Genomic DNA, 26,581 nt, shown 5'->3' on the forward strand with positions numbered 1-26,581 from the left:
TGATATTATGGAGCATTCTGTTTATATGGGTATGCTGTTTAATTACTAACTTTGTTTTATATGAATATAAATACTTACATAGTTTTTCTTTCATTTGCAGTTATCTCTTTCATTATATCCTGGAAGATGGTATCATATATTTGTGTATTACAGATGATGTAAGTTTCATTTTCTTTTTTTGATTTATAATTATGATTAATAATTAAAGGATAAAAAAATTTTTTAGACAACCCTAGCTAACACATGCAAGAATATTATGAGAAAGAGCAGCATAACCAGACCATATCTATTAAAACATACTTGAAACTCTGAATATGAGTTATTGGATAAATTTGCTTAGATCTCTTTAAAAAAAAGAAAGTCACTTTTTAGAGCTTTTCATGTCATTCAGTGTCCGCTTAGTGAATGCCTATATTTCATTTCTGCTTTTTCATGATACGAAACCATACCAAAACAATAAATAAATAATAAAAAAAGATTTTTATTTATTAACTGGTTTAATAAATAAAAATGTCAGGCTATCATAATAGCCTGAACACCCCTTGAGGATACATATTAGGATATTGATATTTTTGCATTTCTTACCAATTATCATGTTCAAAGTTTTTCTTCTTAGTAATGTCTAGAACATTTTGCTGCCTTCATGATGTATCGCTTCTTTTACACATAGTTTAGTTTCTTACATTTTTCCCTCCTTCATTCTTTTGTGGTGACACACTTACTTGCCAGGAATATTTAATACAGTTTCTTGTTTTATAGGAGTGCCTTTCACTTTGTTTATGTCTAGAAAAATCCTTTTTTTCTAGACATAAACAGCTGCTGGAAAACCACACTGAATAATTTAGCCCCTCTGGCTAAATTATTCAGTGTGGTTTTCTAGCAGCTCTTTACAGTTTGGTCATTCTAAGGTTACATGTTCTCTTCATGTGAATTTCCGCACATAATTCGTTGGAACGTGGTGTTAGTAATAATTAGTGTGTGTCCTGGACAGAAAGTCAGCAGTACTGACCATTATATATTAGTTTTGCTCTTTTCTCCAAATTTTCCCAAAACATTTCTATATCTAGGATTTATTTCCTACTCTTTTTAGGTCTTGAACAAGAATCCACTTTTCCTTTTTATTTATGCCAGCTTTCCTCTCTGAGTTGGAAAAACTATCTTTTTCTTTATATGCCTTCTTATAGGTATAAATAAGTTTCATTATCCACTTTCCCATTTTGAAATTGGCTCATATCACTCTATTTAAAATTGCCTATCATTCAAGAAATTTATCTTCATGTTTAGTATCGAATATTATAGCTATTTTTTGGTTTCACTGATTCAGCTGAAAAACCTTTATAAAGGTTTTTTTTTTTTTTTTTAAACTGAAGGGAGAGTCAGCTCATCACATACCTTTTGCAGAGCAGACAAACTAGTGGAATGTACACAATTTACAGACATTAATACACTGGCATGTGATTTAGTCATGACCTACCCACAGATGTCTTTACAATTTGGTTCTTCTAAAGTTTCTTGCATATTTTCTTCATGTGAATTTCTAATGAAGAGAAATTTACTTATGTGTTATTGATTTTGTAACTTTCTTATGGAGTTCATATTAAAGAAATGGATAAGCTTTTTAAGTCATAATTCCATTGAATCCCAATCTTAATAGTTTGTTATATCAGTCATCACTGTTTGTTATATCTGCCATCATTTCTTAGCATATACCCTTCATGTAATATTAGTCCTTGTTTAAGATTTCATTACCAATTTCCTGTTAAAGTTTTCAGATCAATCTGTTATTTTTATGACCTATAATTTGTTTAACTGTTAATATTTCCGTCTTCTCTTAAACATCAAACTGTCAGTCCATCATAGTTTCTTCTTGCTCTTTCCTTGCCATTTGTCACTTCTGATATTATCTTTTATTTTCCCTTCTAGTTTCAATTATGTCAGGTTCATTTTTATTATGATTTTTCTATTAATACATTATGCATTAATGTTTACCATTCTCAAAACAATTCCTAATTGTTTTGAGAATGCCATTGTTTCCAGTCTTTGCACAGCTATATTAGTTCTAATTGCTTTCAAATCTATATAATTAAAAGTATCTTATATATAATGCTGGTTTGGCATTTTGGTTGATTTCTCTCTTATTCCATATAAATTTATTTGATTGCCTTTCTGTCACATCACATCACACCAGCCTTATTTGCTGTTATCTGTTTGTGTAAGTAAATATACCACCTTTTACTAAAATTTGTACTTAAGTTGTTGTGTTAGCTGTTATTTCTTATACCTTTGAGAAACTTGTTTTCAACTGAATGAAAAAGAAAGCTGTCATGGTGAGCCAAATGGAATGACTCATGAAACACTTGATTTCATGTCAAATTAAAGCAAATCCTATGGAATATCAATTTAAAGGTAAAGAACTGGCATGATTAATGCAGAATAGAGGTTTAATTAAAGCCTATATGAGCATAATTACATTAACTTCAAAGAAAAAAGAAGTAAGATTTATGCCAGTATACTTGAAAAGAGGTTGAGAAAGAGTGTGGAAGAGAAACTTCTAAAACAACAAGCTAGGTTCAGTTCAAATAGAGGTTGTCAAGATCAGATTTTCACTTTATGACAAATAGTTGAGAAGTTTTGAGAATACAATAAGGATCTGTATTTAAGGTTTGTAGATCTGGAGAAGACATATGACAAGGTATCCAGAGTTATCCAGAGAAAAGCTTTTCAAAACTCAAGAATGTGTGAGCAGAGCTAATCTAAGGTGGTATGGTCACTTAAATAGAATGGGAGAGGAAAGGTTAGCAAAATAGATGTCGATTCTAAGATGGCAGGAAAGAAACCCAGAGGAAGACCAGGGTGTGGGTGCATTGATTCAGTCAGAAGCTTTAGAAGCATGAAATGTAAGATACAACAGTATTGAAGTACTCACAAGTAATAGACTAATTTGGGGAGAAATTGTTCATTTGGTATTAATAATGTAAACTTAATCACGTAGTGCTGTCATACCAGCCTTGAAGACCATTGAGGGTACACATCAGAAAATTTATGAAGATGAATAAAGTAACTTTCAAAAAAACCATTATCTGGAAGTTGAAGTTCATTTTTAGAGTTACTAGCACAGCTGACCAAACATACCGCAGATGAAACAGTTGTTTCATTTGCAGTGATTTGTTAATAGTGAGTAAATTTTTGCAAGATGTTATGCAATGTATTTTGAGGTTTTTTTTTTTTTTTTAACTGCTAACAGTAACTATTAGATAATATTGCAAGGAATTCATGGATGGATTGCCTATTGCATTAATGCTTATTTGGTGTTTCAGCTAGATATTATGTAACTTAATATTATATGCTAATTTAAGGAAGTTTTTACTCATAGACTTGAATTTAAATGGAAATGATCCAATACTGAGTGGTTAGTGCACCCACTTTCCTACCAACAGGTTGCAGGTTTTAAATCCTGCATGGTTGTTTGTGATTGTCTTTAGGTGGGAGGTGAATTTCATTTTGTTTGAGATGCTGTCTAGTGGCCTGAAGCAACTTGAAGTTCTCATTTTGTCTAGAGCAGAATTTTTGGGTTATGTAAACTATATATATAAACTAGTTCAACCATTGTACTAACATGTTATAGGTTTTCACCCTTTTGTGAGTCACACAAAAATCTGTGCTACCACACCTGTTCCATTAATGCTGATATGATTCAATAATGGATCACATGTCTGTGTTTTTAATTTAAACATATATCTCTTACTGCAAAATATCAACATTAAGTAAAATAAATAGATTGATTTTAACGTATGTAACCTGTCCTTTAATCTCACAGGATGTTTATTCCACGTAGATCATTTTTATCACCCAGTGTAACCATTTTAGTGAGGATCTGAAGCAGCATAAAATCATGTTTAGTCTCCAAAGGTCACCAGCTTATTATCACTGTTTATCTGAGTTTTGATCTCTCAGTAGTATTTTCAGCAGTAGAATTTTTCATTACCTGATGCAAAATCAGGTAATGAAAAAATTGTGACTATCAAAAATATCCACCGCCCTAACCACCCTGCTTATTGATGATCTTAAGCAGTTTTGAGGAAGTACTATGTGTGTGTTTTCTCTCAAACAGGATTTCTGAATCATCTCAGCTATGTTGTACCTAAGGTGCTAATTGTGTAGAATCACACCTACACAATTCAACATTGTGTAGGTGTGATTCTTCATAAAAAGTAAGCCTGGTACAGCACTTTGTGTATCCTAGGTTTTCAATTTTTCATGGATGGCTAGGCATGAAATATTAAAAACGATGCAATAAAAAAAAAAGTTAAACCTCAAACTTAAAGGGAGGTGGGAAAAAGTCTTTGAAAACTTTGTTTCTGCACTTTTTTTTGTTTTCTTAAATTCATTTTCATTTGTTTTTAGTCTATCTCTTCCAGTAATTTCATTTGAAATTCCAAAATGAATGAAATATCATGAATAAATAAATCAGAATAATGATAAACTTAAAAAAAATTACTTCAAATTTTTTAGCATCAAACACTGTTTTTATAATTCCAATTGTTATCATTGTGAGCATTTGAGATTTTGTTTTTCACAAGCTTTTGAATTCTGGGCACTATGGAAGATATTGCACAACATGAGTCACTTTCAAGAAAGCTACTGGTTTGTTTTTCATTTTTCAAATACAGGATTGGAATAATAAATATTTTTTCAAACCATGTGTGTTGCATGCCTCTCCTAAGTGTTTCTGGGTTTACAGAATACACACCAATACATTATGAAAAATCCTAATGTACCATTTAGGTTCTTTTCCCCTCTCTGTTTTATTCATATCATAGATCTATTCTGACAAGGATGAGTTTTGATGAAACACAGCATTTGGAATCTTTTATAACATTTTATTAGTATATTTTAGTTTAAATAGATTGCAATGCATTTTTTAAGATTTTAAGATGTTTCTTAATTTTCATCAGTTTTACTAAAATTCAGTATTATTTGATAATTTCATAGGGATTTGAAAGAACTAAAGCCTTTTTATACTTGACCGAAATTAAGAAAAGGTAAGAAAAAGTTTTTAAATTTTGCAAAACATCAGTAGGTTTCTTCTCTTGTCTCAATCTCTAGCCCACATGATGTTAATGTGCTATAGGTAGGTTTTTGCAGCTCCCATGAGTGGAATTGATATAGGAAAAAATAAAATGTCAGTTTTAAAATCAGTTCTAGTATATTCTACTAGATAAAATATTAAGTAAATATAGTTGAACTCTTCTTTGTCAAGAACAAAGGAATAGTTACGTATAATGAATTTTGTTTAAAATAAAATTACTGGTATGGAGTGGTGATTTAGTTAGATTACGACTTTTTGCTACAGAATTCAGTGTTGTTTTTGGAAATGTATTTTATTTTATTATCATCATCATCATAGGCTGAATGAATTCTCCTTTTTTCTCATAATTTTGAACAAAGGGAGCAGTTTTCCTTATATGTGGATTTTTAAATATTTAAGAATTGTAACTAATTTTGCTTTTCTGTGTTTATAGATAATGTCAGCTTTCAAAATAAGTGTTTATGTAAATTACAATTCATGTTAGGAAAACTTAACTTCAGTAATAAACAGTTAAGTCTCTACTGTGATCAATCTTCATCCTCAGCAAGCTGAAGTAATAAATCTAATTCTTGTTTACAATAATAAAATAATTAATATTATACCTGTGTAACAGGAGTTCTGCGAAAGTCTGCAAAAAACACAGCGGGTATTATTATTATTCCCTCCATGGAGTTGGCAGACTCATTGTGAGTGGTTCATTCTTCTGACAACAGATTTATCATACTGAATCCTAAAATCCTTAACACTCACTGCATTTACAACATATTCTGGTAATGTGTTCCATTTACTGACAACATTTCTCCATGTAAAAAAAAAAAAAAAAAAATCTACCCTTCTTCACCACACTCTTACATAACTTTCAGGGATAGCCTTTGGTTCTTTCTCCCTTGCCTTCTGCTACTTTTGTAATCCCCCTCTGGATTAATCTGATAAAATCCTTTCACTAACTTAAACATCTGTATCACATCACCTCTTTTCCTCCTATCCACCAAACTGCAATCCATATTTTTTCATCCTTTCTCCATAGCCAGCATTCTAGAGTCCTGATATTGTTATAGTCATTCGTTTCTGGATTCTCTCCATGTTTCCACGTCACATTGAAATCCAGGTGACCAAATCTAAGCACAATAATCTGATTGTGGTCTGACTGGTGCTTTATATAATGGCACAACCACCTCCTTATTCCTACATGCTAGAGCACATCTTATCATATAATCATTATAGGTAGTAAATCTTTTCAAACAAAAGCAAAACTAAGGAACATAAACATTTTATGGATTTGAACATGAAACTTCATATCATTGAACAAGCTGAAAAAGTGAATGTACGGCACACTGATTTAACTCTTTTTTTTTTTTTTTTTGTACAGGGTGTGTCAAATTCAAGTACCCCTATTAAGAGCAATCTGTAGAGAGAGAACCAGTAGATGAAATGCTGAAACTTAGTGGGTACCCTAACCAGATCCGGGGGGGGGGGGAGATTTTGACAATAAAAAAAAAGTTAAAAAAATGACTGATAGTGGAAATATGGCACTGCTAGAGAGAGAGAAAAAAGATAGTGAATTTTGCATACCACATGAGCTGTAAGACGGTATAAATATAGGAGCAAGACTGGCTCTGCAGTCATTTGACTTGCATGATGTCACACGTTGCTTGCTTGTGAAGTGTTTCTATATGAATGGGGAAAATGCTGCAACAGCACTTTGCAAGTACAGATGCCTAAAGACTGTGAAAAGGCCCAATGACACCAAATGAATGCATTACATGGATTTGTTGATTTGAAGTGACAGGCAGATTTGCAAGCAGTTTGACAGTTCATATGGGAAGAGGATGTAAATATGAAAGTCTGCAATTGAGTGAGAATGTTGCAACTGCAGTTCTTGAGCAGTCAAATGAGAATGCTAGAGGTTCATGTAGTGCATATGCTGTAGCAAGATAATTAGATTTGCCATAGGCAATGGTATGGGGAACTCTGCATAAAGCATTGCATTGCTGCCTGTATAAACTCAGCCACAGCCAAGAGTTGCAAACGGGAGATGCCAGCATCCAAGAAACTTTGACATTTCTGGTACACATGGATGGGCATTGACCTTGGAACTTCCTAAGGAATGATGAAGTGCATTTTCCTGTTTGTGGAACAGTAAACACTCAAAACTGCCACATCTGGGCTACAGAGAATCCCTGCATATTTTAACAAGTTTCCTTATATTTGCTCAAGATATGGATAGGATAGTATGGATATGGATAGTATGGGTATAGATATGGATAGGATAGTATGGATATGGATAGTATGGGTATAGATATGGATAGGATAGTATGGATAGGATTTGCAACCAAGTTCATTATTGGGCTGTTTTTCTTTGAAGAAATTCAATTAACTGAACCTGTGACCCACACAGTCATAACCACACATTGTTGGGACATGTTGAGCACTTTTGTCAATCCGTAACTGCAGCAGAGAGGATGCCTGAATACAACAGTGCTGATGCAGGACGTGACATTATGTCAACAGAGGATAGAGTAATCAGTTACTTATTTTCTGTGAAATGATCACCACATTCACTAGACATTAACCCCTACAACTTTTGGCATTAGGGTTACTTCAAAAGCAAAGATGTATTGGGGCAAAGTTCTTTACCTGGAAAATTTGAAAGACAAAATTGCACATCATATGCTAAACCTTTTAACTGATCAGTTGTGTTCCACAGTAGATAATGCTGTGTGGCTGTATCAGCTATTGGTCTTGCACAAAGACCAGAACATTGAACATCACCTCCAGTGATCATCTGGATCTCCATGACAGCTCCTTACACATGTCAGCCCTGTGTGATATATTTTTTGTATCACATGATGTTTATTTTACTTATTTCATAAAATAATCAAATAACTTTGTTTGTCATTGACTCTGAATCATTTCACAATTTCATACTCTCCAGTTCACATTCATGTAATTTTCACAGCACCATATTTCCCCCTATTGGTCATCCTTTGAACTAAAATGGTTCAAACTTGGCAGGTTAAGGTACCCACCAAGTTAGAGGACATTTCATGTACTGGTTCTCTCTACAAATTGCCCTGGATAGGAATACTTTATTTTGAAACATGCTGTATAATTTTTGCTTACCATGATGTTTTGTTGGTCTCACTTAATAATAGTAAGTGACAAAATGCATAAGCACCTGTTAATTTTTATCTATCTATGAAGTGTAAGTTAATCTTGGGCTTGACAGATTTTATTGAAATTCAGTGTTTGGAAACTTCACCACATGTCAAGCTGTTTCTGTTTTCATTTCAATCAGATCATTTGCATGTACAACATTTGACAAAATGTTTTTAAGTTATACAAAGCATTAACTCCTTTCTTTTAGTTTTACACGGTGATCAGCATTCGTTTTTGAAATTATGGATTCTACAACTGTGTTAAGATAACTCTTTTTATTATCTTGACGTTTTGATCTTCATATCAAGATCATCATCTGGAGCATTTCAAACTGTAAGCTAGAGAAACAATGATTTGATCACATGCTACTCACTGGCCTGACCTCTAGTGAGGGAAAAAAAATTGCATCAAGCTAGATTTAATTTATGATTACATGAATAAACATTCTTGCTTACAGATGGTTTTCCTTCCAGTAACAGTGATGTCCTATTTCTATTATTACAATTGTTATTTTTGATTAAAAAAAAAAAATTATAAATTACAACACGATTAAACATTCTTTATTATAAATTTTTTCTTTAACAGTGATGTCCTATATTTAGTATTAAAGCTGTTATTTTAGATTTAGGATCCTGGATTTTCTACAGTCCTGTTTATAGTTGTTCTTAGAGAGGAAGGATTCGTGGGACGAATATATGCCTTCCATATGTATGGGATTTTTAGATCATCATTATTGTTTAGATTGGGGTGGTTGATAACGATCTCACAAGCTTCCTTAAATTTTCGTTCATACCATGTTTTGGTGTGATGTAGACAACTAGTGCTTTTCCAGTCAATTCTATGTAAGGTGTTCAGGGCATGATCAGAAAGGCCAGCTTCACCATAATTGTTATATTTGATATGTCGTTTATGTTCTTTTTGTCTGATTGGAATTGTGCGTCCTGTTTCTCCTATGTATGGTATGTTGCAGGTGCAGTAAATACAGTATACTCCAGGGTGGGCTAGCAGAGGGAGTGGGTCTTTGGATGAGTTGAGTAAGCTTCTTAATTTTGCAGGAGGTTTAAAGGTGGCTTTGAGGTTGTATTTTTGTAGTACTCTGTTTATTTTGTATGATGTCCCTTTAATGTAGGGAATGGTTATAGTTTTACTGTACTATGGTTTGTCTTTGTTTTTTCTTGAGGTCTTGTAGAGAATTTTATTAATAATGTTTTGACTGTATTCATTTTTTTGAAAAGTATTGCTGATCACTTTAAATTCGTTTTTTAGTGCCTGTTCATTGGAGCAGATCTTCAGAGCCCTGTTTTTTAGGATATTGATGACACCTAGTTTTTGTGTTTGGTGGTGGTAGGAGTTTATGTGTATATAATTTGAAATGTAATGCAGCTCTTCTTGTATATTTATGTATGCTCAAGATGATGATTTTGATTATGAAGATTGAAACATCGAGATAATAAAAAGAGTTATTTTAACTCAGTTGTAGAATCCATAATTTCAAAAATAAAAGCATTAACTCCATTCTGGCTGGCTGTATGGAATTGAATTAAATTTGTCCTACAATTTAACTGTTTTTATTAACTAGATTATTTGGCAAATTCAGAATGATAGTAATCATTCCAAATTCTGGATAAATGGAGATTAATGGAATATGATATTTCAAATCTCTTGTTATATTAAATGTTATATGCTATCTATCTAAATCCTATCAACTGTGCCAGTTGTTATACCTTCTTCTTATTTATTTTAATTCTTTAATTCTTTTTATCTTTATATTCTTGTATATCCTCATCATCATCAAATTCCTGCCATGTACCCTCAAGGGGTGTACAGGATATGATAGTACTACATGAAAAAAACTACATTATTACTAACTTCCTATCTATAATTTTCCTCCAAATCAGTCTGTTACTTGTCAAGACTCCAACATTATCAGATCTTATATTTCTATCATCTAAGACACTTTGTACCGTATCAATCCACCTATATTTTGGTCTTCCTCAGGGTCGTTTTGCTGCCAACCTGGCAGAGAATACTTGTTTTGTTAATCTTTCCTCGCCCATTCTGTTTAAGTGACATACCACCTGAGATTAGCTCTGCTAACGCATTCCTGGATGCTGACAATGTCAAGTTCTTACCTAATATCCTCGTTTTTAATATGATATTGCCATTGATGCCATCTGTTCATCCCCCTAATCTTTCCCAGGACTCATATCTGCGGTCTCTAATCTTTCCTAAAGTGTTTTACTTCTGACTCAGCTCTCAGATCCATAAGTTAAAACTGGTTTGAACACTGTCTTGTATACAGCTAATTTAGTTCAGACTAATTTCTCTCTTATTCCATATGAATTTATTCAATTGACTTCCCACCATACCAACTTTGTTGATTCTGTTGTCTATTTCTATATTTAATTTACCATCCTCACTAAAAATCGTGCCTAAGTAGATGAAATATTTTACTTGTTCCACAAGTTCTCTGTTCACAACGCAGTTGACATTTTCAATGATTCTGCCTATTTTCATTGTCTGTCTTTTTATTGCTAACCTTCATACCACATCTATTACAACAGTTATTCAATTTAGTCAGGGAATCTTGCAAGCTTGTAGAGGATTTATTTAGAAGTATAACGTCGTCTGCATAAAGCAAAGAGCTGACATTAACATCTCCAATTTTGATATCATGTTTAATACCACTTTCCTTCATAATGTGATCCATATAGATAATGAATAATAGAGGGGATAATGTACATCCTTGTCTCACACCAGATTTAACATTAAACCATCTTCCTGTACTTCTTTCAATTCTAACTGCTGACTTACAACTCAAATAAAGACTAAGTATTGCTTGATATAATGCCCCATTGATACCATATAACTGTAGTGTATTGAATAGCTTCTTTCTTGGCTCCTTGTCATATGCCTTTTCCAAATCAACAAAACTTAAATACAGATCTTTGTTATATTCCCATGCTTTCTCGACTATTTGTCGTAAAGTGAAGCTCTGATCCTGACAGCCTCTATTTGGCCTGAATCCAGCTTGTTCTTCACCAAGCTTTTCTTCCACAATTCTTCTCAACCGTTTCTCAAGTATTCTGGCATAAATCATGCCAGGAACACTTAGTAGGGAAATACCTCTGTAATTCTCACATTCAGTTTTATTTTCCTTTTTATATATGGGTACTATGAGAGCTCTACTCCAATCATCAGGAATTCGTCCCTCTGTCCAGGCTTTCTGAACTATGCAGTGCAGCCACTGTAAGACTCTTATACCACCATACTTCAACATTTCTGGTCGAATATCATCTACTTCTGCTGCTTTTCCACATTTCAAGCCTTTGATGGCTTTTTCTACTTCAAGTATGGATATGTATTCCTGACTGCTACCTGGTCAGTGTTTTTTACCATTGTGCTGTGCTGTCATCACTGCTTATTTTATTTAGCAGTTTTTCAAAGTAATTACTCCGTACATCAAGGATATCTTTTTCTACCTGTTTTCATGTCACCTTTATCATCTCTAACTCCTTTTACAGCACTCTTTCCTCCATTTCTAAGCTTCTTCAACAACCTCCAGAATATTTTGCCATCTTCTTGATATTTATTTTCTATATTCTTGCCAAAGTCCTCCCATGACTTTTGTTTAGCTAGTTTTACACACTGTTTAGCATTCTTGCATTTGTCTCTATATTCTCTAAGAGCACAAGCTTACTTATTTGACAGGAACTTTTGATATGCTTTCTTCTTTTCTTTCTCTGCCTCTTTAACTTCCTGTATCCACCAGGGAGTTCTGATTTTTTTATCCTTGCAGACAACCTCACCACATGCCTCTCTGGCAGAATCAATCAATGTTTTCTTCAGAGTTTGCCACTGAATCTCCAAGGTTTGATTCCTGTTCTCAAACTCTTTCATTTTTTTTTTCAATAATCTTTGTGTATTTTAGTCTACAGTTCACCTCTGAGAGCTGCTCAACTTTTATTCGCTTTCAAACTTTCTTACATGTTATTCTTTCCAATATGAAATTCAATTTTATCCTACTCAAGCCTAAATAGTGATCACTTCCAATTTCAAATCCTCTGTACACTCTGGTGTCCTGCACCAGGGAGAAAACATCACTATCAACAATGACATAGTCAATGAGACTTTTCTTATTCCTAGCCTCTTCTCTCCATGTGAATTTGTGCACGTTTTTATGTTGGAACATGGTGTTAGTAATAACCAGTCCATGTCCTGAGCAGAAATCCAACAGGTATTTGCCATTATTATTAGCTTTGTTCTTTTCTCCAAATTTTCCCAAAATATTTTTGTATGTCTCACAATCATTTCCTACTCTGCTATTTAGATCCCCAACAAGGATCGACTTTTCCTTTTTCATTGTGTCAGTTGCTTTTTCTAAAGCCTCAAAAAATTTCTCCACTTCTACCTTATAGAACCTTCTGTGAGACCATAGGCACAAATAAGTCTCATTGTCCAATTCCCCCATTCTCATATTTGCCCACATTACTCTCCGTGAGACTGACTGCAATTCAAGAAGATTAGCCTCGTTTTTTGTGTTGAATACTATGGCTACTCCTTCTTTTCCTTGATTGTCATTGCCCGAATATAACATTTTGTATTTATTGCTCAGAAAGAGCTCACCAGTTTTGGTCTTTTTTGTTTCAGTCACCCCTATTATGTCGATCTGGTACTTATCTAATTCCTCAGCTAGCTCCATTTCTTTGCCATTAAGGCTTCTTACGTTGATAGTACCAATCTTTAACTCTGGTGATGTTGAGTTGGGGTTTGTTTTCAGATTTGTTCCAGTAGCTGACTTTTCGCTGTTCGCCCTGGTTCCCTGGCGAAAATAATGGGGCCTTGCAGGCGTAGACTTATGAATAGCCAGACGGTTATGATTTGTATTTATTAATTCTCTTGTTTAAACTTTAAGTTATACTATTTACCCCCTGAAGATGTAAATCCTACGATTTACGAAACTTGTCGGGAACTATTATTTCAGTGTTTTATATAACCGAATAATAAAAAAAAAATGTGGTGTAATCACCGAAATATATCTTTTGAATTGGGGCCTTGTTTAACTGGGCGACGCTCCAGCCGGCATAAAATTTTGTCATTTTGTACCATCATTTTTTATTTTGGTTTAACCAATAAGAATACAGTTTGGTCGGCTAAATCCCAAATTGCCAGCCCATCCTTGTTCGTTCAGTATCCAAGTAGATACCCAACAGGGTGCACCACGAGAAGGTGAGGATTGGACATTAGATCAGAAGCCCTGGTCTGTTCTCCACATTCCTTGAAAGGCTATGTGGCGGTCTCCTCTCAGTTATACAGCTTTGACCCTTAAGCACCCCTCGTATATCCTTCCCTTTTAAATTTTATTTTATACTTATTTCGTTTTTTACTTAAATCTTTCCACTTTTTAAACAAGCAGTTCTTTGGCCTCTCTATAGTTTAACCATGTGTAGGTTACTTAATGTTTAGGTTACTTTGTCCTTGTATGGGACATAACCATTAACACATCTTCTGAGACAGTCCACCTGATAAGCATTGACAAATTTATATATTAACTGCGCCAGCCATTACCGAGCATAGATGAGACTCTTATCCAGGATGGCTCTCTCAGAATGATACACAATAATTAAACTAAAATAAAATCTAATCTCTGTTCACTAAATTCTTGCATGCAGTCGTGGTCTGCTTTTTTTAATCATACACATGGGTTCTTCCCGCTAAGTTCGATAGTAACTTTATGAGTGGCTGTTTGAATCCATATACTAAATCAGATCAGGCAGGTATTAAGAAACATATTTATTAATAAAAGAAATTATATAAGTAAGCATTGCTACTAAGTAATCTGAATCATTCTCGAGTAAGATCTTTGGTTCAATACTACTAAACAAAATACATGAACAAACTTAGACCACCTCTATATGCAACTTAACATTAACTCATTAACACTTATCACACTTTCTACACTCACGTGGTCACTAGTTATCTTATTTAACACATTACTACTAATTCATCCAAATAAAAACACATGGCCTTTTTAAGCAGACAGTTCTCAAACAAAATGGTCCTATGCCAAGTTGCAGACTGTTCCTAAAGTTCCATAAAATAAGTCCACTACACAAAATTGTTCCTTAGAAAGCACACAATTCCTCAACTGAAAAATATATCACAAGAGTCTACGTTACCGTCACTGGAATGATACTCGATGTTTTCTTCTGCCTTGTCTAGAACATCAAGGCTTCTTCTCAGTCTGCTATCCATCTGGTCACCTACTACAAAACTGTATGGCCGGATTCTCCGTGGGAAGGACGATATGGCTCAGGAGCTTAGACAGAATGGACGGCATCTACTTGGTTCTTCCGTTGCACGACATAACACAGCTATCCTAGTCCAAGGAAATAGCTAGCCCTACTTGGTAAGCTACGACAGATGCCTCATACCTCCCACGACCACTTGGAACTTCTCCGTAGGTGCGGACTGGACCAACATCTGAGTGATCAGGAAACCAGAACCAAAAACCCTCGAGTGGAGTTTGCTTGGCAGCAGCTGCAAGAGGAACTTCCAGTGGTCACGATCCTCCGCCACCAAGTTCAGGTGTTCTGGTGGGACTCCCAAACATGTCCACCCAAGGTTTTGGATATAATCTATCCAGCGAGTCCTTTGCTTTCCACGTGGTCTCCCACCTTCTGGTTTGGCAAAGAGGGCCTGCTGGGGGAGCCTTTCTTGTGGCATTCTGACCAGGAACCTGTACCAACGTAACCGTGATCTCTCAACACGGAGAAGCAACGGTTCAGTATTGAGGGTTTCTCGAATTGCAGAGCTTCTGACTCTGTCGAGTCTTGTCAGCCCTGCAACCCCTCGAAGGAACCTCATTTCAGCCGCTTGGATTCGTGTCCGCATTCTTTCAGTCATTACCCAACTCTCATGACCACAGGTGAGGATAGGGACATAGACTGTATTGAAGACAGCCAGCTTTGCCTTCTGACTTAACTTCCGCTTCAATACTACCGAACGGCCAAGCTCCCGTAATATTGCACTTGCTGATGCCAATCCAAGTATCTAGCTCTACGTCCCACTTTCCATCACTCGTGAATATGGACCCAAGGTATTTAAACTTCATCTGCCTCAGTGGGACTCCACTCACATGTAGAGTGCACTGGGATGGTTGTCTTGAGACCACAAATGTTTCAGTTTTGGCCATACTGATCTTCATTCCAGCTTCTGCACAAACAGCTACAAACCTATCTAGGGTCCACTGGAAGTCATCTGTGGTAGAGCTAAGCAGAACTTGGTCATCTGCAAAAAGCAGACGTCCAATGCTACATCTTCCAATTCTGACACACTCACTGCCTCGGCTGTGCCTATCAATCCAGTCCATAAATATTATGAAAAGGAGAGGTGACAGAACACTCCCTTGGCAGAGGCCAACGGAGACTGTGAAAGGTTCAGACTTTGTGCTGTTTACCCTGCCACAAAACTCCGGGCATTCATACAGGGACTTGAAGGCAGCTAATAGTTGACCATCCACTCCGTACTCCTGTACTGCTTGCCAAAGCTTATCCCGAGGAACCCAGTCATATGATTTCTTCAAGTCCACAAAACGTGTGTAGACATTCTTGGCATATTCCCAAGGTTTCTCGAAGACTTGCCTTAAAGTGAAGATTTGGTCAGTTGTGTTTCTACCAGGACGAAAACCACATTGTTCTTCCTGTAACTTTGACTCAACTATGCTCCTGCACCTTCTTCCAAGCACCTAGCATATACTTTCCCAGGCAGGCTGAGCAGAGAGATGCCACGATAGTTGCTGCAATCGCTCTGGTCTCCTTGAAGACTGGTATTATTATGCCTGTCTGCCATTGCTTTGGTGCTCGCCCAGATATCCAAGCAGCCTGACACACTCGAGTTAGCCATCTCGATTTAAGGCTTTTAGCATTTCTGGCAGAATTTCATCATCACCAGCATCCTTGCCCGATTTTATTGCTAAATAGACCTCTTCTGCTGTGAGACTAGTCATCACCCCAATCTGCACCTCTTGGATGTCCACAACTACTGGGCCACCTGGGTTAAGAAGGCTCTCAAAGTATTCCCTCCATCTGTGGAGGATATCCTTCTCGGTTATTAAAAATGCACCATTAGAGGCCATAATTTCTATGGAAATGACTAAGCAATTTATTTCATTGAAAGACATTACCAGTATGACAAAACAGAATATAACCAATTTATATTTTGCTGAAACACTGCATGAATGAACAAAATTTGGATTACTTAGTACATACAAAAAAGTAGAACAATTAGAATTTGCAGTAGAGCTATGTAAATCAAGAGCAGTCTTATTCTCTTTGCCTCATTTTGTATAGAAAGGCCAAAAACATTCTGGGACAGATTGGAACCTCACATCTACCACAGATGTATCTTGTTTTACTCTTGCACATCTCTGCAACGATTGGCATTAGCACCTGTTGTCTTCTTTGGGAAGTGTCCACCTCTGTCAAAACATTTCTCATGTTGCACAAAGTGAGTTTTGCTTTTCTTTAGTGCTGTTGGTGTCTGACTCGAAGGGCATCCTTGTTTCTTTGTACCAAGCTGAGCCAAACCTTGATATATCAAAGTAGTTGCTACTCTTGATTTGAATTCCAACAGATCCGATTTTCTTCCCATTTCCAAATGATCCGTGCATTACAAACGAGTACGTTCATCTTCTTCTTCTTCTTCTGCAGCTTCTCCCACTTAAGTGGGGTCACTGTTTGTTATGAGTCTCCTCCACACCTTCCTGTCTTGGGCTGTCACCACATCCAAGTTCTTCATCTTCAAGTCCTCTTCTACCAGCTCCCTCCATCTCTTCTTTGGCCGCCCACGCTTCCGCCTTCCTTGCACATCCATCTGCATGACCCTTCTTCCCACATATTCGTCCTCCCTCCTCATCACATGACCAAACCATCTCAACCTTGCCTCCTGTATTTTCGCTCCTAAGTTCGTAACTTTCACTGTTCCCCTGACATAGTCATTTCTCAGATGATCCTTTCTGGTCACACCGCACATCCACCTAAGCATTCTCATCTCTGCTACTTCCATCCTGCTAATGTTATTTTTCCTCAGGGCCACAGTTTCTATAGCATATGTCATAGCTGGCCTCACTACTGTCCTATAAATTTTGCCTTTCAGATTGATCGGCACCCTCTTATCGCATAACACTCCAGCCATCTCCCTCCAGTTCCTCCAACCTGCTTGTATCCTGCATCCCACTTCCTTCTTAGCTCCTCCATCTTCTTCCACTGTCGAACCTAAGTATCTAAAGTCTCTCACCTTCCTGATGACATTTCCTTCCAGCTCCAGATCTGTCTTCTGGCCACCGCCCACTGCGCAACACATATACTCTGTCTTACTTCTGCTCAGTCTCATACCTCTCTCTTCCAGTACTTTTCTCCATCTTTCCAGTTTAGTTTCCGCTTCTTCTCTTGAATCTACACACAGCAAGATGTCATCTGCATACATCATTGTCCAGGGTGCATCTTCTCTCACCACCTCTGTTACCACCTCCATCACAATATTAAACAGAAACGGACTTAATGCTGACCCTTGATGCAAGCCAACTGTTACTTGAAAACTTTCTGTCTGTCCCAAACAGGTCCGAACACTTGTCTTCACATTTCTGTACATTTCCTGCACCAACCTGACATATTTCTCCGGCACCTTCTTCTCCCTCAGACACCTCCAGACTTCTTGCCTTGGCATTCTATCGTATGCTTTCTCCAGATCAATAAATACCAGATGTAGCTCCCTTTGTTTCTCTCGATATTTTTCCATCATCTGTCGTAACCCAAAGATAGCATCTGTTGTTGATCTACCAGGCATGAGTACGTTCATCATATGGTAAAAAATTCTCATATACCATCGTTTGTTCCTGGTATCATTTCGATACCAGGAACAAAGCCAGAAGAGAGTCCATAAGGTCCACTCCACCCATATGTTTGTTATAAACAGCTATGCTGCGAGGTAGTGGAATTTCAACATACTTTTTTTCTTTCCAACTGAACCTCTGACATACACTGACAGGCTTCTTTCCTGAGTAGCTAGATACCACATGTACTGTTGAGTTATCAACCCATCTGGTGACAGTAATACCATCAGAGGACATGGTAACTAACATATTTCCTCGTACCATCTTCTGCAAATCCTTTTCAGTTTCTTGTCAGCACTTTGAAGTTGATTTCTTCTGTGTGTACCCACATAATAAATATCATCTTCCTTTAGCTTCTTAATTAGGGGAATGCTCGTGAAGAAGTTGTCTGCATATATCTGCGAAGTTGCCAGCCTGGCTGGCTGAGTAGTTAGTGTATCCGCTCTCCAGCCAAAAGGCTGTGGGTTCGAATCCCGCTGTGGGCATGGATGTGTGTGATTGTCTGTCGAAATACCGGTGGATGGTGCTGGTATAGTTTCGGTCAGTTGGTGGAGATGGTTGTAGAGCAGGTGCCTTCCCTCACTGAGTCTATGGACTCCCTGGAGGTGTCTAATAATAGTAATAGTATACCTGGAAGTTTTTACCAAGGCCTAAGTACTACATTTTCACTTGCACTGAATGAGTCTGAATTTTGAACCTTACAAACATATTGTCCTCATGTGAGGACAGGTTGTTTTCAAGTTCATTTTATGAATATGGTAATAAACATGAACAAATTAAATATTCACACTTCATCTACAAGGTATAACAATATATAAAACCATACTAACCTTTCCAGAAGATTCATAAAATCACCAAATTCAAATCAACAAAACAGCAGCTTTTTGCTTTTCCTCCTTGATACCACCATGCACTGCAGAGAGATTGGTATTCCTGTAATTCTGTTGAAACTCCTGCCATCTGGTGGTTACTAAGAACACTTTGTTCTCCCCAGATGAGGACTACATGCATACAGTAGCACTAAATTATGAATGAATAATTATTATGAGAGAAAATATGTGTCCTCATATGAGGCCCTTATGCATGAGAGGGATAATTTATCAAAGATCTGGGAGACTCTCATTTTAAGACCTAATAGCCAGACTTCTTTGAATTAACTTTGTAGTTATCTGACCCACAGAGGATGCCATGTAAGGACATTTGGTGTCAGTTACAATTTAAATGGTTTCTAAAATTACTTAATTTAGTGCTGTGTGCCTATCACAGTTTCATTGTGCTCTGATGATGGGTAGAAAACCAGAAAAATATTAGTGTTTTAATAAATGTATTTTTTCCTCTTGTTGTTAGTTATATCGTTAAGGTTTATTATGGATCTTTGAGTGAAAGAGAAATGCTAATTTTTTGGATGCCGAGGAAGCAATAGTTGTAATGTGCCTATGGCAAGAGAGGTCTGACAGTGGAGTAATCCAAAGAAGAGAGGTTTCATCTTATCTTGAGAGTTGGGTGTTCTTGAGAGTAAGTCTCTTTTAAGTTTAGAGCAGTATCTAAAGTATTCAAACATTGCCAGTCTTTGTTGCTGCTATATTTGCCACATGCAGTAGACATAGTTGGGTCTTGATGTGTTGCATGCAGATGCTTGCTTGCAACCAATATGAAAGAACGTTTTCTGGGTCACTGAAAGAATAATTATGGATTGCCAAGAGTTATTTGCCAACTGTAATAACTATTCTACTTTCATTTAGTATTGAGGTTGGAAAGAAAACACTTTCAAACACAATTAGAAGCACAAATTCAAGGTAACATAATCTAAAGCATCATCTCAGTTTTGCTTTATTGTGGTGAAGCACTCGTTTAGCCTACTCATTTAACAAATCTTTCGGTTCTCAAACCATTCTTTGGCATGGGTGGGGGGGTAGTTGTCTTAAATGCTACCAAAACAGTCTTTTTTGGAGGAAAAAAAAATGCTTCTTTCCTAAACCAAATCTCTATTCAGCTAACAAAAAATTCTGCTGCTGCTTATTCTGCCAGATGCTCAGAGGGAATCGGAGAATAGTGAATGCATGGGGAACTGTGAATCATGCGGTGGGCCTGGAAAGATCTTTATCATTTGTGATCTCAGCACAATATAAACTATGTGTACTACCACTACTACTTGACAATATCCAGACCTGATCTATTCTTAACAGAACCTCATCTAGCAGCCTGAACCTTAGCTGCATTCTGCTTGATTCGTTCTGTCATAAGGGTGGAAGCTATGCATTTGTGAAGGTTGACGTTCCTTTCCAGAGAATGCCATACCTTGAATTCAGTCTGTTGAGATCTGAATTCTTAGAAACACTCTGATCTTTTCCACTACCTGTCTATTCTTTTTACTCCATCTTTTTCATTCTGCAAAGCTTGCAATGCCCAAATATCCCAAGCTAGATAATGAGCTCCCTAAACTGATTTCCTTACTATTTTTCAATGAGAGGAGGAGGACAACCTTTTAACTTCAATGCCACCTAAATACTGTACGGCCTTATTTCACACACAAAAAAGGTCAATCATATTCATTTACCTTTGACAGTATTGCCACACAAGATCAGATCTCTTCTTTGATTTTCTGTGCATCCAAAGGACTAGGTGTGTTTTTCTACTTGACATTTTTAGCTGTGCAACTCCTAACACTACAAATTCCAAATCCACCATTCCCTAGAATATTATTCTCCCATAATGGGATGGTGTACCACCAAAAAACTCCGAAAAGTTTGATACTGTCTGGAAATCATTACTTGATGATTATTCACCAACCAACCAGCCTGTTTGGCCAAGTGGTCAGCATAACCATTCTCAAACCAACAGGTTTTGGGTTCGAATCCTGCCATGGGCATAAATGTTTGCGATGATCTTTAGGTGGGAGAAGAATTTCATCACCCAGTGTGAGACCACCTCCCTGCTTATTGGAGGCCTGAAGTAGCTTGAAAAGTTGGTCTCTAGAGCTTTCCAGACTATGTAAAAATGAATAAATAAATAAAAAAATACAAAAAATATATAATTGTTAAAATTTAAAAAAAAAAAAACCTTAGCCCACCCACTGTACAGATATACTATAGGCTTACTAATAACCTTTCATGAGTTGGAACCACATAAAAAAAAATCGATTAATTAGTATCAATTAATAATAATTAAAACAAGGCAACATTATTGCTTGCCATTTATAAGGATGAGACTCTCTCAAATCTTGACAATAGAGAGACAGTCATTCCAATTTAAATTTAGGTAGTGTAGAAGTGCTTCAGCACTCTTTAAAAACTACTCAAACCTAAACCTGCACTGATGTAAAAAAAAAAGTGAGTGTTGGATCATAGGATATCATGGTCAAGCCTTGCTCAGCATGGAGTGGATACTGACCATGATATTCTATGGTCCAATACTTATCTTTTACACTAGTGCAGGTTTAGGTTTGAGCAGTTATTTATAGAGAGTGCTGCAGCATTTCTTCACCACCCAAATTTAAATCAGATTTACCTGTCTCTCTATTGCCAAGATTTTGGAGAGTCTCATCCTTATAAAAGGCAAGCAACACTGTTTCCCCATTTTAATTATTAATTAATTTTATTTATAACATTTCATTATCTAATTAAATTTTATTTTATTGGGTCTTAATTATAATCTTATTTTATTCTAACCACCCACTAGGTGGCATGTGGCTCAACTCTGTAAATAGGATTAATATTCTTTGTTGTAGCTTCACCTTGTGATTATGCTGATGTACTGATGATGACTAGTTATAAGTTTTAAAAGAGGTAAACCGTGAGTAGACATATCGGTTCACAATAAATAACAGAAAAAAACTCACGTAGAAAGATTATTTATTAGTATAATTTTCGCCTGTGTGTCACAGGCATCTTCAGTACGTTAAGCTCAAAATTAAACACTAACTGACAATTCCAAAAAGCGCCACCACTTTTTTTTTTTTTTTTGGAAAGTTATTGACCTTTTTAGTTATCTTACACCAGCTACTTAGGTAGCGCTTTTTGGAATTGTCAGTTAGTGTTTAATTTTGAGCTTAATGTACTGAAGATGCCTGTGACAACACACAGGCAAAAATTATACTAATAAATAATCTTTCTATGTGAGTTTTTTCCGTTATTTATTGTGTACCGAGATGACTAGTTAGTTTCTGGTTGAAATATTTGCAGTAATAAAATTACTATATTCTTGTGAATAAGTCTGCATTATAAATAAATAAAAATAAAGATATTGTATAACAATAACAAAAGCTGTTCTTTGGAAGACCTTTGTTACAATATCCTGTACTGTTACACGAAAGTAATAGTGACTTTATTTTATTTATTTATTTTTTTAAGCATTCTGCTTTTCCTTTGCCTTGTGCAAATATAATAGTATAATATTAATTTAATTATAAAATTCTTATGCATTTCTTAATACTTTATTTTCATGGTATAGATTTCAGACTTCATATGGTGCAAGAGCCCAAACAGCTCTTCCATATGCAATGAATAATGAATTTTCAAGAATTCTTGCAAATCACATGGTAATATACGTTTTTTTTTGTTAAATATATTCATTTTATAAATACTTTACAAATTAGTAATGACTTGCTTTCAGTATAGTAGAAAACTACATTAAAGATGCCAAGGAATTATATACATGGTTTTAATCCTTTACCCAAGGAAGCAAAACAAAGTTTTGTGCATGAAATATATTTCACGTCTGAGCTACTTGTATATAGTGGCTATGAGTTCGCATCACCTGCCTTAGTATATATCCCATAATGCAAAGCGCATGCCCTTTTGAATGTGTAAAACACTATGCATAATGGGAAGGGCCTCTGAGCTTCTTGTATATAGAGATTAATGATTTCATGCCTTAGTATGTATCCCATAATACAAAGTGCACACCCTTTCAGACGTGTAAAACATTTACAAGTTGCTCAGATGTGAATATATTTCACATGCAAAACTTTGTTTTGGGTCCGTGCGGTTTGCCTAGTGGCTATGCGCTTCGCAACCATATGCCTGGGGAAGGAGTGTCCTAGGTTCGATTCCCGTCAGTGACGTGAGGAGCTGAAGGATCTTCCTCAGCCATAGCCAAATTAGCCAGTCTTGGGCGTGGACAGCAGAGTTTTTTCCCCAGTTTATTCTGGGGTTTTTCATCCCGCAAAGCAGGCAAACTGGCCTTGAGAACTCAACACTACAGGCCATAGGATACACCGGAGCATAAGGCTGACCACCTTATCCTGTAAATGGAGTGAGGTCCGATGATCAATGGACCCTCGACACCGCAAGGTAAAAGAGGGTATAAGGAAGATGACAAGTTTGTTTTGCTTCCTTGGGTAAAGGATTAAAACCAAGCATATAATTTCTTGGCATCTTTAATGCATAATTGAACCAAGGTAAAAAAACGTTTAACATAGTAGAAAACTTTTTAATATCTAACTATGATTGTGTATCATATGAAATGTAAGCCTACTTTGTTTGTGAAGCAATTATTTATAGTCATCATTGTTCCTCTCTGTTTTTAAGCACTGAAAAATTTTGGTTTCCCCAAAGTGTTTAAATTCATGGTATGACAAATGCAGGTATATCTTTTATTTCTTTTCAACTCTGTTAAGAAGATTTCAGATGCTATCAATAATGTTCAAACATTTTTTCGAATGGTCACACTGCTTGTATGCATACAACAATAAACATGAAACTTCAGCATTATTGTAATTAAGTATTTGACTTGACTGCTCCATAAAATATCAATTACAAGAGATAAAAGAAGTCACAAACAGGATTGCAAAACTCTATCTTAAAATAGATCTTACAAATTAAGAATTATACAAGCTTATGTACCAACTTCATACCACACAGAGGAAGAAATAGATGCATTTTATGAAACATTAGACCAACTACTAAATAGCAATGATATATTCTTTATGATTTTGATGGGTGGCTTCAACACTAAAGTAGGTGAAAGCAATGCACATCTAGCAGCAATTGAAAAATAGGGCACAGGAATGAAAATGGAAAAAAATTTGATAGAATTTACTAAAAGCAGAGGTCTGTCTCTACATAATGAATACTTCTTCAAAAAAAGGAAGAATTGGAAATGGACATGGCAAAATTCAAATGAAGAAGTGTTTAATGAAATAGATAATATTTTAACCAACAGAAAATATATCTCCAAGACACAAATATAAATAGTTTCAATAATTAAGATCCAGATTTTAGTGAGATCAAAAACTGTTATCTACAAAAGGTGGGAAAGACAGAAGTCGATTAAAAATAAGACTATTAATTTACCAAATGTGATTTACCAAAAAAGATGGATAGAAGAAAAATATCTGAAGAGACACTAAACCTTCTCAGAAAGAGAAGCGAAATAAACAGATATCTAGGCATAAGTAGAATAGAATTCTCGTAACTTATTAAGCAAAGAAAAGGATGATGCGAGAAATTAGAAACTTCAGAACAAGGAAAATTAGAATTGCAATAGAAAACATAGGAAACAAAGAAAATATAAGTCTAAAAGGAATGAGAAGAGAGTTGCCCATAGTACAAAATAAATTAATATCCCTTAAAGATAAAAATGGAGTACTGATTAAACACAAAGAATATAATCCTCATCATCGATTTCCTTATGTACCCTCAAGGGGTGTTCAGGTTACTATGAGCACTACATAATTGAGTTTACATTAGAATAGAATCTTTCTATGCCAGATTATATGATGATTACCAAAACTTAAACCAGTATGAAAAGAAAAATGTGATACCCCAAATGGAAGAGTAAGAAATATGCCCTGATGTTTTAAAAATTCAATAATATGCAGTGAGTAGTGGAAAGACAACAGGTGAAGATGCAATACTGATAGAAGTTCTGAAAGCAGATGGTGAACCAGTCATGATTATGATAAGTAAAATTTATCCATCATGCCTAAGACAGAAGAGAATACCAAAGCGTTGGAATAATGCTGTCCTTATTATAGTTTTTAAAAAGGAAAACAGGGAAGATATTAAAAATTGCATCCTATCAGTCTCCTTCCAACTGTATACAGAATAATTACGAAAATCATTAGAAACGGAATATAAAATAAATTAACCTCCAGAACAAGCAGGATTCAGAAGAAACTATGGCACTATTGATCATATATATAATACTGACTTGATTAATCAGCTGACCTGCTGCATTAAAAAATGGTTATGACATTTTTGCTAACTATGCATACCAGAGAACAACAGTACGAAAAAATTCTTATCTGATGAATTTTTGCATACTATGTATTTATAGCACAGTAGCAGTCACCTCTCACTGTAGTAAATAATGCTATAAAAACTCTCTTCACTGACTATAACAAGCTACCAAAACTCCTGACCAAAGCATTAGGTATGATGTTATGTGCTGAACAAAATTTTTTACTATTATTATCAGCAGACCTCCATGGAATCAAGAAACTCATTGTGGGAAGCCCTACTCTCACATGCCCATCTCATCATACCTTAACTTAAATGCATTCACCACACACACTCAGACAATGCATTCCATCACCCACCACTCTCCATGTTAAAAATCTCCTCACCCCTTGCTCACACCCACCTTATACATCTTCCAGGGATGGCCTCCCCCTTGTCACCAGATATTCTGTGAGAAATCTCATCCACAGTAATCTGGTAATTACCCCTTATCAACTTATGTGTCATGTTTCCCCTCTTCTTTCTATCCACATAGGCTCTTAATTTGCATTCTCTCAATCTGTCCTCATATTCCATATTCCAGAGAGGAGAAACTGACTTAGTCAATCATCTCTGAACCCTCTCCAACATCTTATCATCCTTTTGAAAATAAGGAGATGAAATCTGTGTACAGTAATCTATATGCAGCGTGATCAAAGCCTTGTATAATGGAATCATAACATCTTTACTTCTACATGTTGGTGTTCTCCACATCATTCCCATAATCGGCTGTGTTATCCTCACAATGTTAGCAAAATGTCCACAAAATTTCAATTCCTTATCCACCACACCTCCAGATCTTTCATCTCCTTTGCCTCCCAAATTTTAAAACCTTACACTTTGCTACATTAAACTAACACCCCCTATACACTCACCCATTCAGACAGTCTATTTAGGTCCTCTTGCAAAGCTACATTTGCTCTACTTCTCATAACTCTCCCCAGTTTTGTATCATCTGCAAACAACTTAAGCCCTTTCCAATGTCATTTACATACAACTTAAAAAACAATGACCCCAAAGCAGACCCCCTGGGGCATACCACTAATGACTTTCCTTCTTCTAGAGTATCACTCTCCCATATACAAGCTGCTGATACCTATCCAGACAACCAGTCTCCAATCCAGTGCACTAATCTGCTACCAACCATATCTATTCCGGTTTAACTATTAGTTTGTCATGTGGCATTCTGTTGAAAGCTTTTGCTAAATATAAATATACTAT

At 35.9% G+C, this 26,581-nt stretch overlaps 1 protein-coding gene across 1 annotated transcript in view; it reads left to right on the plus strand.

Moving 5' to 3' along the window:
* The window catches only part of Vamp7 (Vesicle-associated membrane protein 7), a 120,204-nt gene that overhangs the window by 41,149 nt on the left and 52,474 nt on the right, over positions 1-26,581 (plus strand). Inside the window, exons 4-6 of the mRNA XM_090393559.1 lie at positions 101-158; positions 4,993-5,042; positions 22,590-22,677. Of these exons, the coding sequence (XP_090249685.1) occupies positions 101-158; positions 4,993-5,042; positions 22,590-22,677 (196 nt within the window). The remainder of the gene's footprint in view (positions 1-100; positions 159-4,992; positions 5,043-22,589; positions 22,678-26,581) is intronic.

The sequence above is a fragment of the Typopeltis vanoorti genome, chromosome 6 (assembly GCF_054136105.1).
Source record: "Typopeltis vanoorti isolate ZY-2024b chromosome 6, IOZ_Tvanoo_1.0, whole genome shotgun sequence".
In the NCBI taxonomy this organism is placed as follows: Eukaryota; Metazoa; Arthropoda; class Arachnida; order Uropygi; family Thelyphonidae; genus Typopeltis; species Typopeltis vanoorti.